Here is an 18,408-nt window from a genome sequence, read left to right on the forward strand (position 1 = left end):
TAAAAAATGTCATTCAAAGCTAGAAGATAAAGCTAAATCACTTACATTATGTCAAATTCACATATTCAATACCCTGAGTATAGATTGTCTCTTAATCTTCAAAGATGCTCTTTCAAGTTCCAATAAAAAATATTAGATAGATTTTGAAGAACCAAATTAAATCATTTTCATATTAGATATTGAAATGATTATGGTATTAAGTAATATTGGAAGATAAAACTTTCTCACCTAATACATATGAAATCATAAACATAATTTTTTTTCAATTTTTTTTAATTAACAAATTTATATGAAATCATTAATATTAATTTATTTTTCCAAAATTATTTTTATTTATAAATTCAATAAAATATGTTAATAATATTAAAAAAAATTCATTATAATTATTCAAAATAATAAGATTTTATTAAATTTATTTTAAAATGTGAAATATCATATAACTTGGCCCTTGTAAATTAATTTTATTAAATTTTATTTGTAATTATTTAATTTTAAAATAATATAATTATTTGAATAATAATATAATAAAAATGTAATTCTCTATTGAGAAGTGTCATGGTGAAGTTTTATGCTAGTAATTAAAAGCTTTCATTTATTCGACATGATATTTTGGGAGATTGGCTATGTATTTGACTAGGCATGGGCCTATAAATAAATGCAAAAGACTTTTAATGCCTTAGAAAAAAAGACTTTATTCGGAAAAAGTGGAAAAAGGTGTAAGAATATTGATGCCTCACAAAGAAAACTTTATTCGGAAAAAGTGGGAAAAGGTTACTAAGAATACACGCAAAAGGCTTTTAAGGCCTCAGAAAGAAGACTTTATTCGGAAAAAGTGGAAAAAGGTTGCTAAGAATAAACGCAAAAGGCTTTTAATGCCTCAAAAAGAAGACTTTATTCGGAAAAAGTGGAAAAAGGTTGCTAAGTGCACTCACTTGATCAAAAGCCGATAGTCTGTTACATTCAACCTTAACATAATTTGTTTCTAAATGTGCTGATTTTTGCATTATTGTATGTCAAGGTCCAATGGAGGAGAAGGATTGGTGTCATATGAACTTTCCAAATGCCAAGGATCTTACCTTAAACTTTTCTGCAAGTGAATACTTTCTTCCACCATTTATGAAATCAATGCATAAATTAAAGGTTCTAATAATTTTCAATCACAATTATAAGTGTGTTACACTCCAAGGCATATCAACCTTGTCTTCATTAACTCAGTTAAAAGTTGTTCACTTAGAGAGAGTAATTCTTACTCCTCTTCAAGGATACTATCAATCCTCACAAAAAATAGAGAGGTTAAAATTTGTTTAGTTAGAGAGAGTAATTCTTCCTCCTCTTCAAGGATACTATCAATCCTCACAAAAAATAGAGAAGTTATGGTTGATTCTTTGTGAGGGTCCAAATGCTATAATAACTACCTTTGGCCAATCACATCAAAGCCAACTTATTTCTTTTGGCACGAAAGTTGACTAGAAATGGTTTTGTTCCATAAGTGATTAATGTGTGATTTTTCATCTGCATAACAATTTGACAATTAACCTACCATTTACTACCTTTAATGCTTGAAATGCATTTCTTTGGTGTTGTTAAGTGTCGATCTCAAATATGCATGCAATGGTTATGAGTGTGATAATGCCTACCTCTGGCTAATTGAATCAAAGCCACCCTGATAAATTCTATTGGAAATGGTTCTGGGTCATAAGCGATTAATGTGTGATTTTCCATGTGCATAACAATTTGATCGGAAATTTTCCACCTTATATGTAATTTGTTGAATTCAATTATTCTAAGTTCTACTAAAATCACTTGCAAATTCATTTGTCAAAGTTGAGCTTTCTTAAAAATACAAAACCTAAAAATAGCTAAAATCATCTAACTAGAAACCCTATTTTATTGTTTCTAAATAATTGATCTCAATATTTTTTTTTGCATTACAATGTACTAAGTGAATCCAATGATTGACTATAAGATCTAGACTAACATGGTTGATAAGCTGCATTCTAATGCTAAACTTAATGATCTTAAGGATGAAATCAAGTCATCTAAAGTGAAGTTCCATGCTAAGGCAAAACAACTAAGAGATCAATTTGATTCTATTTTAGATTCTTTTCCACGATATCTTTTATAAAATGATTTATTTTATTATATCATATAGAGTTTTTTATAAGGTTTTTGTTGTTGATGATTAGGGTTAATCCTTAGTACAAAATAAGATTACTTTTTATAATATGTTGTTTAAAATGATTTACTTTATTATATTATATAAAGTTTTATGTAAGATTTTGTTGTTGTTGATTAAGGTTATTTTGAGTAGTTGGAGGAAATTATTATTATCCTCCAGATTCAACTTCATATATATATAAAAAATTAAATAATTATTAAAAAGTATTATAAACTTTACATTATAAAATACCATAAAATTTACATAGTATTAAATTTTGATTAAAAAATATTATTAAATTTATCCTTTTAACAGAATGGAAATAAATATGTACATAATAAAAAAATTATATATATTTAAATTAAAAAATAAAATTAATATCAACATAACTAACATAGTATCAACGTAACTAACCTAGAAAAAAATAATGAATTTTCATTTAGAAATATAAAAAACATTATATTAAATTTTGATAAATAGTATTATGGAATTTATGTTTTTTTTTTTTAAGTTAACGCTTAGACTAAAGAAATATCCATGTCAGCTTACAACGAAAACCTAGTTAATTATAATCACGGTATCAAAGTTTTATAGACAATAACAACGAATAAGTCTGGCTCACATATCAAATCTTTACCTGGGTTCCACCTCAGAAATTGATATAGGACGGAAATTGAAAATAAAAAATTGTATGACATAGAATAAGCAGGTGAATTTGGAAATTAGCAGAAGAGGAACAAGGATCTATGTCAAAGCATAGCAGGCTTAAGAAGCACCATAGGTACAGGCACCACCATAAACGAGGGTAGCGGTTGCGGGTTTTTACGTTTCATCAGTCATGTGCGGAAATCCAGCCAGACAAAATGAAATCGCATTGGAGCAGCTTCACGCAATCGTCACTCCAGACACAGGTGGCAAAACAGTGGTCAATGAAATCAAATCAAATCAAAAGAAAAAGGTAGGTCTTTTCCAGCAAAAGAAAAAGAAAGTTGGGTGGCCTGTTACGATCGGTGGCAAAGCCGTATTCAATGAAATCAAATCAAAAGAAAAAAATAAGTCTTTTCTTTTGATTTGATTTCATTGAATACGGCTTTGCCACCGATCGTAACATGGGCAATTCCTATTTCCAACCCCATTGAAACATAAATGCAGCCTGACATGCAAGGGATATAGCAGTTGCTTTGTTGCTAAAATGCCAAAGTCAACCCCATTGAAACATAAATACAAGAGCACTGCTATATCCCTTGCATGTCAGGCTGCATTTATGTTTCAATGGGGTTGGAAATAGGAATTGCCTCTTAACAGGCCACCACCCGTATTCAATGAAATCAAATCAAAAGGAAAAAAAGTAAGTCTTTTCTTTTGATTTGATTTCATTGAATACGACTTTGCCACCGATCGTAACAGGCCACCCAACTTTCTTTTTCTTTTGCTGGAAAAGACCTACCTTTTTCTTTTGATTTGATTTGATTTCATTGAACTTTCAGAAATGCAGCCCTGGATTCACCGGCATTATGGAAAACAAATGTCTCGAAACCGTGCAATGAATCCCACATTATTATTAGGGCGAGAGAAGCTTTGGCAATAATTAAATGTAGTAGGTTACCTATCAAATCCATGGTTCTCCTTGGACCTTCCTCCTCTTATAGTTTTCGAAACATTGACTTGCGGTGGGTAGGGGCCACACGCAATGTAAACCTGGATTCACTAGCATTATGGAAAACAAATGGAAAACATTATTAGGGTGAGAGAAGCTTTGACACGAATTAAATCTAGTAGGTTACGTGTCAAATCCATGGTTCTCCTTCGACCTTCCTCCTCTTATGGTTTTCGAAACAATGACTTGTGGCTGGTAGGGCCCACACGCTTTTTGTAGGTCGCTTTTGTTAACAAGTTCTGATTTCTCTTATGCGCAAATTCTGCAAACCGATTTACAAACTTCAATGAACAGTCTTTACATTGTGTGGGGACCAAACAAGTACATCACCCTTTTTTTTTTCTATCAACACGGTACATGTAAAGAAACAATACACGTATGCCTTGCTAGCTTTTCAAACAATGGATGAGGTTATTGGGAACGAATTGTAACCGACGACTGAATTGTAACTAATTGATACTTACTTTTCATCTTATGGTATACATTATTTCAATCGTCTATGACCAAAATCAATGGCCCATAATCACACATGTGGCATGCGAGGGAAGTTATTTCAATATATCTAGGAGATTTGGATTCATTTTGTTGGGAAATAAATTATTCACCAAAACTAATCAAGCTCAAATATTTTGATATATAATGAATAACTTAAATAACACTAAATTTTATAAAAATGAATTGATTTTCTTTTCGTGAATAATTTTTTTATAACTAATCTAGATCTATTTTAATTCCAGATAGAGAAAACAAATGTTTTGAAGTGGAAAACTCTTTCAAAGTAAAAATAGATTTGATCCCTCTCAATCCTTAGTAGTTCCGGAGATAGATCGCCATTTTTAGAAATAAATTCTTTAATATAACATAAATTATAATATACTAAAATTGATATATAGCGTAAACTATAAAAAGTTGAACTTATTATAAAAATACATAAATTAAATTTAAAAAACATAAATTATAAAATGCTAAACCATAAAAAATTAAATTTTAGAGTACCAAACTTTATCTTATAACCCCACGACTAAAATTTGAAAATAATTGAATTTGAATTTGTATCTCTTAAAAGTTATTCCTTCCCATCACCATAATAAAGAGATTATTTAGTTTATATTAAATCAAGTCATATTACCAAGTAATAAATAACAATAAAAACCCAACCACTACTACACTCAGGGCACTTTTAAGACATTTTTTTAAGACAAAAGAAATATTTTGTCTTAAAAAGTCGCTTTTTATTTTAGTTATTTTACATTAAAATTTAATATTAATTGAATTGTCTTAAATATAAAATTTAAGACAAAAATAGTTTGAGGCAAATACATTTAATACAAAACTTTAGGTTTAAGACAAAAAACAGTTTGAGACAAATATATTTTAAGATAAAACTTTATTTTAATGCAAAAGAGTTTAAGACAAAATTATTTTAAGACAAAAATTTAAATTTAAGACAAAAACAATTTGAGGCAAAAATATTTTAAGACAAAAATAGTTTAAGGGAAAAATATTTTAAGACAAATCTTTATATTTAGGACAAAAATAATTTGAAATAAAGATATTTTAGGACACTTTATATTTAAGGAAAAAACAGTTTATGACAAATCTTTATATTGAAGGCAAAAACAATTTGAGACAAAACTATTTTAAGACAAAAATAGTTTAAGACGAAATAAATTTAAGACAAAACTTTATATTTAAGACAAAAATATTTCAAGACAAAACTTTATATTTAAGACAATGGCTAATGAAACTCATTTAAGACAATGGCCAACTAAGACAAAAACATATCAATTCAAGACAATATTATCTAACAACTACAACATTGACTTTGACATTGCGACCTAAGTCTGCCTACTTGCATGCTACTATTGTCTCACACCTATGTACTCGTAAACGAGCAACCTGTGATTTCCTTATGCACAGAAGCCAAACATACAAACTAAGTTCATGTGAAGCCAAACTGAATCAAACAATCACTTTTCTGAAAGCTGTAACCAGAAGATAGTAACAGTAACCAGAACCCAATGCAAAACCCAGAACACTGCAACAGCAAACCGAAGTAGCTAAAACATATTTTATGAGATGTACGCTACTTCAATGTGTTGAACATGCATTCATACACTGTCATCTGAAAGCCGACCTGTGTATACGCTGTTTTGAAATGCCGAACCAACATGTATACGCGTCTTTTCTATACTGAACCTGCGTACAAATCTGTAAAAGGTGATTTAACCTTTACAACTATTAAGACATCAGTTATACCCAGATCATCAGATTTACAGATGCACCAATAAAATATCAAAACCACACAAAGATACTTCTCTTCAAGCCTAAAGATCTTGAGCCATCAATAGAAATTTATCCTTCTTCAAGCGCTCAGGTTCCTCCTTGATTTAGATCCAGCTATGCACCATAACCCAATGACCAGTAGTCTAGATCTTGCTCTTCATTAGATATTCAATGCTTGAGTGCCTTTGCCTAATGATCTCTTTCTCCTTTTATAGTCTTAGGCCTTAATCAATACCATGGTCCAAAACCACTTAGAAGCAATACCTAGGACCAAATACCTGGGGTCAACACTTCAATCAAGATACCTTGGATCAATACCACTTGTCAAAATACCAGGGACCAAATACCACGGACCAAAACCAAGTTTTCCAACATGTATGGGTTTTTCCTTGCGTGAAAGTGTGTGTATACACATACGCGCCTTTTGGTTTTCTAGCTCATGTGTATACACGGCTTGGTCAAGAGGAACCTACATATACTTCTTTTTCTTTCATTCCGTGAGCCTGAATTGTGATGTGCCATCTGAGTGATTTGCCATCAAGGACAACACCTGTGCCATAGCGCCAAACCTGTGTCATAATGCCAACAGAATACCATGGGAAAAACCATGAGCTAAGAATACCATGGGTTGTAAGTCCCAAAACAGCCAATTTTTATATTACATGATATTACATGATATTACTTTTAATTTTATTTATGTAATTTGATCCAATTAAAATGTTTTAATTAATAATTATAATTATTAAATTTATTATTTTATTTTATTTATTTTTATTTTTATTTTTATCTAATTTGACATAGTTGAAATGTTTAGATAACATAACATGACATGTATGAATATGTGTGTATTTTGGAATAGAATTTTGTGTAAAAATTAATAGAAATTTACTACTATTGATATATTGGAATTGAAGACAAGAGATTACAAACTTCTTCTACTATTGTGTGGAATGGAAATCACAATTTAGAAACACATGCAATAGAATGCAACCATCAAAACCAAAATAACACAATGATTTATAGGGGAACTTAACTCGGAAAACCGCACCGATGCTTTGCATTAATTCAAATGAAAAGAGAAATAATTACAATGTCTTACTTCAACTCTGAAGCACACCCTGCAGTACAATGTTGGTCTCCTACCTCTTGACCTGCTATAGCCAACACTTAGCCAATTCAAACCTCATCTAACCTCATATTTCCTTGCAAAATCCTAGAGGAATTAAGCTCCTAAAAAATAGGGAAATTCCCTATTTACTTGTGAAAATCCAAGGGGAATTGATCACCTATGCAAAAGCACTGTACACTCAATAATATACAAATATAAATACAAACATGACTTTTTCTCCACCTCAACTAGGCAAATTCAAATTACATGCATTATTATGTCTATTTTTAGCTGATTGACTAGTTAACTGAGAGATAAGTGAGTTAACAACAATTCTACTATTCAAATGACCATCAACTGACTCAACTAATGACTTGATCTCAGTTAACTGAGTTCAACTAACAATATCTCAACTAGATTGCTAACTCTTAACAATCACTAGATGCACAACTTTACTTCTAGCTTATAACTTGAATTTACTGAGTAGACTAGTAGACAAGGCCATGGAACACAAGTTAACTACTATCCAACTCATCTTGGAGATATGGAAAATCGAATTACACAATTTGACTAAGGCACAAGTCAAAATTGAGCCTTTTTCTTGCTACAATTTCTAATATTTCAAGCATTTATTTCATAATAGGTTTCTAGAATTTTAATTTAAGTATCCATAATTATGGATGGTAGAGATTTTGATGAATGATAGATTTCAGGGGTCCCTCATTCCAACCCATGGTGGACCCAATCCAGGAGCCTATGGATTATGGGCCCATGCATTCTCTAATTTCAATAGAAATTACTCAAGATCTTCTGTATAATAATGGGATCCCCAAACCATGCTTTGACTGCACCAAAATCTCACAAAAACATTTCCCTTGACATCAAAGGTAAGGTCAAATTGCATTGGTTGGGGTCAGAGCTTTAAATCATTTGTGGCGAATCTCGATTAGAGATGGGTCCAACCACTTGACTGGGCCTCACCCCAAGTAAGAGGTTAGGTTAGTTGGGGTCTTCATGTGCACTTGTCATATTGAAACTCGCAGGATGACTACAATGGTCCCTAATTTAACTCTGCATTCACACATAGGACCAACCTTGGTGAAATCTTGCTGAGAAGGGACTGTGATCATATGCAAACACAACAACTTTTGTGACTTCTAAAATGATCATGGACACGATAAAATGCACAAACATTTAAATGGGCGCACATGATATATATTAGAAGAAAGAAAATGATTACATAGCTTGTAAAATCCTAACTTCCTAGGGAGGAATTTTGCCACGATAGCCTTCAAGAGGCTTCTAAACATTGACAATTACATTAAAAAAATCAATGAATTTCATGTCCTCCTTAATGGATTCCACGACGCCGTTCTGGAAGTTGTTGGAATTGAATTCGGTTGGGGTGGGGTCGATGCTCCTACATCAAACTCTCACAATTGAAAATTTCCATGATCTCCTGATCATGTGTGTTTACTGTTGCATATCGTCCATCTTCACCATTGGGGTATTCAATCTCCACATGTATCTTTGAGTGATTTGCAATTATGCATCCTTCACTGACATGACATCATCGACTCTCCTCCTTTGGCTAACACTTTTGGCATCTGGGCTTGCCTCCCCTTGAACCTTTCGAGCTTTCCTTTCTCTCTTTGCAATTTCTCCTTTCCTCACCTCTTGAGATATTATCTTGTTCTCTTGTGCCTCCTTCTCGCACTCTGATACCACTTGATTAATGGTCGATTCCAGGGGTTCCTTATTCCAACCCCTAGTGGCTCCAATCTGGGAGCATGTGGTTTATGGGCCCATGCATTCTTTAATTTCAGCAACGACAACTCACGATCTTTTGTGCAATAATTAGATCCCCAAACCACACTTCAACTATGCCAAAATATCACAAAAACATTTCCCTTGACGTCAGAATTTGGGAAAATTGTGTTGGTTGGGGTTGGAGATTTCAATACTTTATGGCAGATCTTGACCATAGATGGACTCGACTATCCAACTGGGCTCTGCCCCAAGTAAGAGGTCGGGCTAGTTGGGGTCTCGATGTGCACTTGTTGTGTTGAAGCTCGTGGATCGACTACAAGGGTCCTTGAGTTAACTCTGCTTTGGTGAAATCTTGTTGAGTAGAGATTCTGACCACCTGCAAACATAACAACCCCTATTGATTCTAAAAAGACCATGGATATGGTAAAATTCACAAGCATTCAAATAGGTGCACATGTTATATATTAGAAGAAATAAAATGATTACAGATTTGGCCTCTTAGGCCTAAGGTCCTTGGGCTAACTCAAAATTTTCCTAGCCCTTTCTGGCCTAATATTACATTGAAGATGGTAGCCCATGACACAACTAAAAAAACCCAACTGCCTGGTGAGGAATATTTCCATGATAGCCTTGGAGATGCTTCTAAACATTTACAATTACATAAAAAAAATGAAAGGAATTTCATGTCCTGCTCAATGGCTTCCACAATGCCCTTGTGGAAGTTGCTAGGATCGAATTTGGTTGGGGTGGGGGTGATGCTCGTACATTAGATTTAAACTCCACGTAATATTTTAAAAAGTAATCATAGAGGGTTGAGATTTATATCAAATATAGTTATGTTTTTTTTTTTTTTCAATTTAATTAAAAAAAAAATGTCATGTCCACAATTTTGGGTGGAATTATGATACTTGTGATTCCAAATTGACATGAATGCAAGCTCAAAAAGAGCCAAAAGGTAAAAGAGTTAGACATGAGATGCTTAAAAACAATGTAATCTAACTATTATAGGTTTATTTGTGTAATTTGTCTAAGTGCCTTAGAAATTGTTTAGGGCACTCAATCCATTTATGAATTCAAAAGAATATTTTAAATATCAAGAAATCACAACATCAATATTGTATCACCATATTCCGAAGAAAAAAACAAAAACGAAAACAAAAACAAAAAAACAAAAAACAAAACAAAACAAAACAAAAAATAAAACAAAAATATATTAATTAAACTACTCATTTAATTATAAATATCACCAGATTCCGAGAAAAAAGGCCAAAAGATCTATTAAGTAAACTATTAAAGTATAGTAATCTCCTCTGTTAACTAGGGTGAGCAATTAGTTGCATGTTGTTTAAAGTGGAACACTCAATTGCATGTTAAATCAAGTCATTTTTACATAACTAATATATTTAAAGCTCGTTAATTATAAACATCTCTAGAATCATAGTGTTACTAGAAAATTCTAAAAATTTTCTCATGCATTGTAAAATCTATTTAATGGCTAGAAAGGCAAACTATGCCCATGTGTTTTGCATTATCTTTATTCATATTTGTGCCTATTAATTTTACATCGTATTATAACAATAGTTCAATCCATCAAGTTAATAATTAATAAATATATATATATATATATAGTTTCGCTAAACTTGACCATAGATCTCCCTAGCTGCTAGTAAAATCTTGTGAAAAAAAGTTTAGATGGGTTTCCAACGCATAGGGAGAGTTGTCGGTTGATCCCATTATCCCACCACTATTAAGAAAAGAAAAGAAGCAACCACCAAAATTTGTTCATAAACCATTGTAGTATGAATTTTTTTTGATCAAGTTATTGTATCAAAGGGCTAACACAAGTGTCCAGAACTGTTTGCTGCCATTGAATCCATAAGCATTGGTGCCATGTGAGAGTTGTGATTAAGGAAGTAGACGATATTATTAAAAAAAAAAATGCTGAAGCAAATTTTCCCTAAGCTACAACCACTAAAGGAAGACACTCTCTCGTATAAATAAGCCAAGAGGAACTACTTTTCTTTGCAGGAGCCATCTACATCAAAGCTCCATTGTATAAAGAAGAAAAAAATTGTGCTGAACTTCATAATTTGTTGACGGATGGAGGAGATCAACTTCAAGTTTGAGAAGGACGAATATTTTTTTAGGGAAGAAAAATACCCTTGAATCTTTTCGATCAATAAGAAAATGTCAATTGTTTCAAGTTTCAAGGTGTGTTAGCTTACAAATACTATTTCAAAAAATTAAAAAAAAAATCACTAGATAAAAGTGATTTATTAATTTAGTTATTTATTTTTCATATATAAAAAAGGGGATTTAAAGTTTTATCTATCTATATATGAGATATGGGTATTTAAGAAAAACGAAAAATGGCCATTCCAAAATAAATTAAAAAACTCGTGAAAAGTGATTTTGTTATTATAATTGGGTGTTTTTAGTATTTTTTTTCCCTTTCCAGAAGTGAAGCAATGAGACTTTTATAAGGGCTTCAAAATCAATGAGAAACTTTCCAATTTATAGTAAGGAAGAGATATTACAAAAGTCAATCATGGCTTCCAGCAATAATTAGAACTCACAAAGGTTCCATAATGAATAGTACCAACTATCCACTACGGGAAATAAAGATAAATAGTTTTTTGAAGAATTTGGACTACTAGGAATCAGTAGTTAGCAAATATGAAGAACTAGATATTTAGTAGTAATGGCAAGAGCCCAAAGAGATGCACTAGCAGAGAGAAAAAGAAAGGATTCAAGAGCACTATGGAATTTGCAGAATTGAGTTGAAGACTCCATATTTCTTAAGATTTTCGTAGCAACTAGTGTCCATCAAGGTTAGGAGATATTGGAAAAGTTATATCAAGGCATCAGGATCGAGTTTGAAAATCTACAAAAGAAAGATGTTGAATTAGTAGATCATTTATTACTCAGGTCATGGAGGTAGTAAATGAGGTTAGAGCTCATGGGGAGAGTGTCACAGATCAAAAGGTGGTTGAGACAATTCTTAGAAGACTACCACCTTCATTTGACATTCATGTGACAACCAATAAATTATGCTTTAATTGTGAAGTGTAATAAATGTCTTTAATACTTTATGTACCTTCTTTAATATGGATTCCCATAACTCCTTTTGCAACAACCTCAAATGTTTTGTCATCACCAAGCTTGATTTTGGATTTGAAACTTTCATCCATTGTAGAATGAAGATCCTTATTTCTTGATATTTTGTTAGAACACCTCTAATTTAAATATCATACATCTTTAGTACCATTTTCAACTTTGTAATAAGATAAAAATAAATAGTTTGGAGAGGCCTCATCACCCTCTTGAGCATAATTAACACCCTTTTATTATTACATCCTTTGAATCCACAATCCCTTTCAAAGTTCCCATATGAATTACAATGATACCACAAGCTATTTCTTCTATAAAATTGGCGTCTACCTCTACCTCTTGAACCACCTCTTCCTCTACTTCCTCTTGAACACTTTTAATTTTGACTTCTACCTTGGGTTTGGTTTATTTTGGTGCTAGTGTTGGCATTTTCATTCTTTGTAATTTGCAATTTCTAGGAGAAAGCTTTCTCATCACTTTTTCTAAATGAATCTCTCAATCTTTCTTCATGAGACATAGGATATCCAACTAGGAGATCAAACTAAAGGGAAGACAAATCCTTGCTTTCTTCAGGGACTGTGGTAATGTGGTTCCACCTTAGTGTTAGAGACCTCAACACCTTTTAAATCACAACCTCTTTGTTTACATTTTCTCCAAAAGTGGCCATTTTATTGAATACATCTTTTACTCACACATAATAGTCATCATATTGGCAATGTGGTTCCACCTTAGTGTTAGAGAACTCAACACCTTTTAAATCACAATCTCTTTGTTTACATTTTCTCCAAACGTAGCCATTTTATTGAATACATCTTTTACTCACACACAATAGTCATCATATTTTAAAATTCTTGCATATTTAGATTCTCAAACTCTATTTTTAATGGCCATAGTTTGATAACTTTGTCTTGATCACTGCCCTGGTAAGCTTCTTGTAGAGTGAGCACCCTAAGTTGTCTCTGCACTTGCAATTCTTAGAAATAAGCTCTTATCTAGAACTATATGAATGTGAAATAAATCTTCAACATTCTTCTTTTTTACCTCCACCTTAGTCGCTCTATCATTGGTTATAAAAGTGTTCCAATCAGTTGGCTCCTCATAACCTATTTCTACAATCTCCTATAAATATGTTTTTTTTTAAATGTCATCGTCATGATGCACCGTTACTAATAATCACTTCCATTAAATTCTAGAATGAGCAAGGGGTTAGGATTGTTGGAGTATGTACCTCCTACTTGTTTTACATGTGTGATCTTATTTGATTGTTAGGATTATTGGTTATTATTGGGTAGAGTTCATCTCTATGTAGAGAGTTTGTTCATATTTTCTAAGAGTGTAAGATCTAATTGGTTTAAGAGATCTATTCTCCAACTAGCTAGCTTGTTAAATTAGTGTGTAGTTGAGATATTCCTTCAATCGATAGATTATGTGTCCAAGATAGTTTGTCCATCTTGAAACAAGAATTGTATATTTATATGTGCAACATTATTTGATTAAGTTAGAGTGTCAATACAATTTTGGTTAGAAATGATGTCTACACTCCAATTTTAACAAGAATTTGACATGATTATCCCCCCAAAAAAAAACCTTCTCTGATACCAAATAAAAGCTCTATATAACTTTATGTACAAACCAACTGATTCAGCAATTATAATAACATAGAAAAGATAATACCAATGCTAATAAAAGTGAAATCACTTACAACTAAAAAAATAAAATAAAATCAAATTTGATTCACATATCTACAAACATTAAAAATTTTCAGCATGAATCATCATAATTGAACTTCTCAATAAAGAAATTCACATCCTTTTACCAAATAAACAATTCAATAATTTTAAATAAATATTTACAATAATTTATTTTAAAAAACAGCTTATATATATTATTTATATATTCATTAATGAATTTAAAATAATATTAATAATATATTAAATATTAATTATCATTTAAAAAGGAAAATTGCAAAGGTGATGAATCTCTTATCAAAATTAAAGATCCCCGTGTAAACAATTCCATTATCCTTTAGGTCGGCCTTATAAAGCATTACCACGGAGTCGCTCAAAGAATTTTGGTAGGAAAGTTCCATAATTTGTGTCAGCATATCGTTAACTTGTTTGACTCTGCTGCCATTGGAAACTAAACCATGCATGTTGTAAACTAATAAAGCGGTCATGGGAACTTCTGGTTCATCTCCAACTTACAGAGCATGATGAACGCGTTTATTTTATTGCCACATATTCAATATTGCATACGCTGCAGTCTCTAAGTTTATATTTAACAACAGGCTTAGCATGTGATACAATATTTTTCCTGACATGTTAAGCACATATTCAATACTGCACACACCCCATCATTAAGCTTATTATTATAGATAAAATTAATTCATCAACAACAATAATATCATATAGATAGTTTGACGGAAAAAATATAATATAATAATAATATCCATAATATTATATACTATATATGAATAATAAAAATAAAAACATCTTACACATAAAATCTTACACATATCCCTGGCCTACAAACTCTTGGGAATACTTAACCCTAACTCATATCTTTATCTTACTTGTACCTAACATACCAACGCTTCCCAATATTAAACCCTAACCCCATATCTTACTTCTACTCTTACAAATAGTAAATCCTAACCCTAAAATTATACCCGTTATGATTCTGCCGCATGTTGCTGACTCTCAACTGCGAACGAAGAGGAAGAGAGAGTTGGAAATGATTTGGCTGAATCGTTCGGCAAAATAGAATCTGATGATGTAAAGGAATTAGGTCGAGAAAGCATTTCGACGGCCTGACTCATGGATGGTCTAACATCCTTGTCTTGCTCGATGCAGAGCAGTGCTGTTTTCAGGATTCTCTTCACCTCTGCCGAATTAAAATCTCCATGCAACCTCGGATCCACCACTTCCTCAATCTCCCTCCCTTCCCTCATGATTGCAGAGACCCACTGAACCAGATGTCCTGTTGAACTGGATAACGAGCTTTTTCCGGTCACTATCTCTAACAAAACAATCCCAAAGCTATAAACATCCACCTTGGACGTGATTGGCAGATTCATTGCCCACTCCGGTGCTAAGTAACCCCGCGTGCCTCTAATGGTGGAGAAGGCGAATGAGTGATCCCTATCTACCAGCTTCGCCAAGCCAAAGTCCGCAACCTTGGGACAAAAATTCATGTCCAGAAGTATGTTTTGGGGCTTGATGTCACAGTGCAGAATCCATTCCAAACATTCTTCGTGAAGGTAGGCTAACCCCTTGGCTGTGCCCACCGCAATCCCAAATCTTTCTTTCCAACCCAAAACTCTGTCGTTGCCAACTTCTTGGCTTTCTGCAGTCAGATACTTGTCTAGAGACCCATTTTCAATGTACTCGTAAACTAGCAACCTGTGATTTCCTTCCGCACAGAAGCCAAACATACGAACTAAGTTCATGTGATGGACTCTCCCAATCACACTCACTTCTGCCCAGAACTGATCATGACCCTGGGATACTCCTTCCAGTCGCTTCACTGCTACAACCTCACCATCGGTCAGCACGCCTTTGTATACCGTCCCAAAGCCTCCTTCTCCCAGTCTTATCTTGAAGTTATCTGTCGCTTTCTTCAATTCTGCTAAGCTGAAGTTCTTGAATCCCCCGGGGATGTCTGAGTAGGCTAGACGTTCATAGCCAAGATCTCTATATGTTCTGGACATATACCACCAACCGAGTATTACACAAAACAGCTCTGCAACACCAAATGCAATAGCAAAATATCTTAGCGCAGATTTGAGATTAGGGCTTCTTGTCTTATTCCTTTTGTCTTCGTCCGTGGAAACCGAACCGTTTAATGGCAAAGGCTGAGGCGCACTGGTAATATTAAAAACAGTGGAATCATTGCTGGAAACTTTGATGTACATGTGGCCCTTCTGACCGGGAGATCGGAATCCATTGATCAGTAAATACTTGGTATAACACAATCCGGTGCCATCCATTTCGTAGACAAAGCCTTCACAACGGCTGTCATTCATGCACACAAATTTACACTCTTCCAGCGTAAGCTCAACAAGGCGAGATAGATCGAAGTCAGGATAATTTGTATGTGGAAGATGAAGAAGCTTTGTACTGGACGCGCTGTGCCCATTCAGTTCTTGATTCCGCTGGCAACCTTGGAACCAACTGGTGGAATCTTTCATGTGAAATCCAGGGGGACATGTACAACTGGGCTTTGGAGTGTATATGCACAGACCGTACATTCCACAGAAGCCATGAACACTGCATTGATCAGAGACTGCCATCCAAACAATGGTCCATGTACCTTTCTCTTCTACCAAACTGTATAGCCTCAGGTTTCCATCAATGTCCAGAGTTAATCTTCTCTTGGGGCCTTCTCCATAATCTGATGCCGCAATGTTAAACCCGTCGTTTGACCTGAAATTACCGGAGGCATTTAACATAGCTTGGACATATAATGTGTTTTGCGTGCCATAAGGCCCGTAGTTGTCCGTCAATCCTGATCCGTCGTCGTAAATGAGTCGAAGAATGCTGGAGCTATCAAAGTAGAGACGATAGTAGCCTCCTTTAAACGTGCCCCTTCCCAATCTGGATATTAACTGCATATTATAGCCGAGGGGCTGCAGTGGAAGAAGAGTATCGGTTGGATACTGGAAGCTTTCCCACACATGATCTCCTGAAAAGCCACGTAATACCAGATTTCCCGTTTCTAAAAGGGCAGCCTCCTTTACATTGGAGTTACTGCCGGTGTTGGTGCTCCACACAACTGATCCGTCTGCATCCGACAGAAGGAGGTTTCCATCTTTTCTCAGAAGAAGACGGGAATCTCTTCCGTTGACGGGTTGATCTCTGTTTGCCACCCAGGCAACTGTTCGGTCGAGTGTTTGAGTATACCAGATGGCAAAAACATAAGCATTGTCACCCACTCTGTAAAATCCAGCAGAAAACGTTTCATGGGGAGAAACCAAGCAGGTTGTGTTCTGTTGAGGAGTCAGTGAAGAACGGAGCTTCAGCACATCATTTTTAATGTTGCACTGATTTTTGGAAATGTAAATTCCAGAAACGTGGCTGCAGGTGAACAGAAGCATCAAACATGTTAGCTGAGCAGAGAAGAAGCGGCAGTGGAATCCCAGCTCTGCTTCCATTGCGGCCAGAGGTATTAATCAAATCAGGAAATCCTCTTTGTCCATCCCCACCCAGGAGTAACAGAGTAATGGTGTCGCGTGTCAAGTTGCAGAGAAACGTCCTAAATCAGAAACAAGTAGTAGGAGAGTTATTCTAATAAACTGGGAACCTGCCAATAAATGGCTGTGAATTGTCTGAATCTGGAGGACATTGACAATTTCAAAATGGTTCGGTGCAGGAGATCGTTTATTTACGGATTACGTAACACGCGATTGCTTACGTTCTACGTTCGTTATCACACACGACAGCACCTCAAATTTGACTCGAAAGTTGTCACAAGAAACTTCACTGTATATGACGGACAAGCAAATCGACCAGTGACACCTCGATTCATCTCAGTAGCACTGAACCCGAGATTTCTGACTTTTAAGAAGAAAAATTATTATACTTTAGTTATTAAATTAGTATTCTTGACTTTTCAGGACAAAACCTATACCTCAGTTATTAAATTAGTATTGTGACTTTCCGGAGAAAATTAGTACTGTCATATTTATTATTATAATTTAGTTATTAAACTAGTAGTGGAATAGTTATAACCGATTTTTATTTAATAAGGCTAGTGGGATAGTTAGTAAACTTTATTTTAATAATGTTAGTGCCATAGTTATTACGGACTCTTATTTAATAATGTTGGTTGATTTATTATTTTTATTTAATAAAAACTATGTTACTTGGAATAATATTAGTGGGATAGTTATGAGTGACTCTTATTTAATAAAAACCATGTTATTTGGAATTAGTCTGCTAATGGTATGTAGGGAGTAGTTTTTTACTTATGTTAAAAATTCAAGGTTTTGCATTATAAATTTGTCTTTTTCTTCCAAGTGAAACAAACTCTTAACCCAACAAAAATAATTTTAATACATTAACTAAAAGTGATAGAATCGTCTATACCAAAGATGCATGGACTAAAATTAAAACTATTGGCCAATATTATCACAACTCATAAATCCAAAATTAATAATTAATAAACGCAAGCTCACAACACTATTACACATAGGGTGTTTAAGACAATATTTGAGACAATTTTTGGGTAAATTGTCTCCACTTGAGAAAAAAAAAACTTGCGTATTGTCTTTACGTTGGTGCCTCAAATTAATCGTCTTAAAAAATTGTCTCTATAAAG

General features: G+C 33.6%; 1 protein-coding gene across 1 annotated transcript; it reads right to left on the bottom strand.

Moving 5' to 3' along the window:
* Positions 1-14,535: 14,535 nt before the first annotated feature.
* Positions 14,536-17,455, bottom strand: LOC149223620 (putative receptor protein kinase ZmPK1). The gene has a single exon (XM_089383366.1). It carries the CDS (start codon positions 17,240-17,242, stop codon positions 14,762-14,764), a length of 2,481 nt encoding a protein of 826 aa, XP_089239492.1. The 5' UTR covers positions 17,243-17,455; the 3' UTR covers positions 14,536-14,761.
* Between the last annotated feature and the right edge of the window lie 953 nt (positions 17,456-18,408).

This window comes from Pinus tabuliformis, chromosome Q (assembly GCF_031772625.1).
Source record: "Pinus tabuliformis cultivar Carrire ecotype Pingquan chromosome Q, CPIR1, whole genome shotgun sequence".
NCBI lineage: Eukaryota > Viridiplantae > Streptophyta > Pinopsida > Pinales > Pinaceae > Pinus > Pinus tabuliformis.

What these genes read in the sequence shown, in the direction of transcription:
- LOC149223620 (XM_089383366.1), bottom strand. Translation starts at nt 17,242, where the DNA reads ATGGAAGCAGAGCTGGGATTCCACTGCCGCTTCTTCTCTGCTCAGCTA.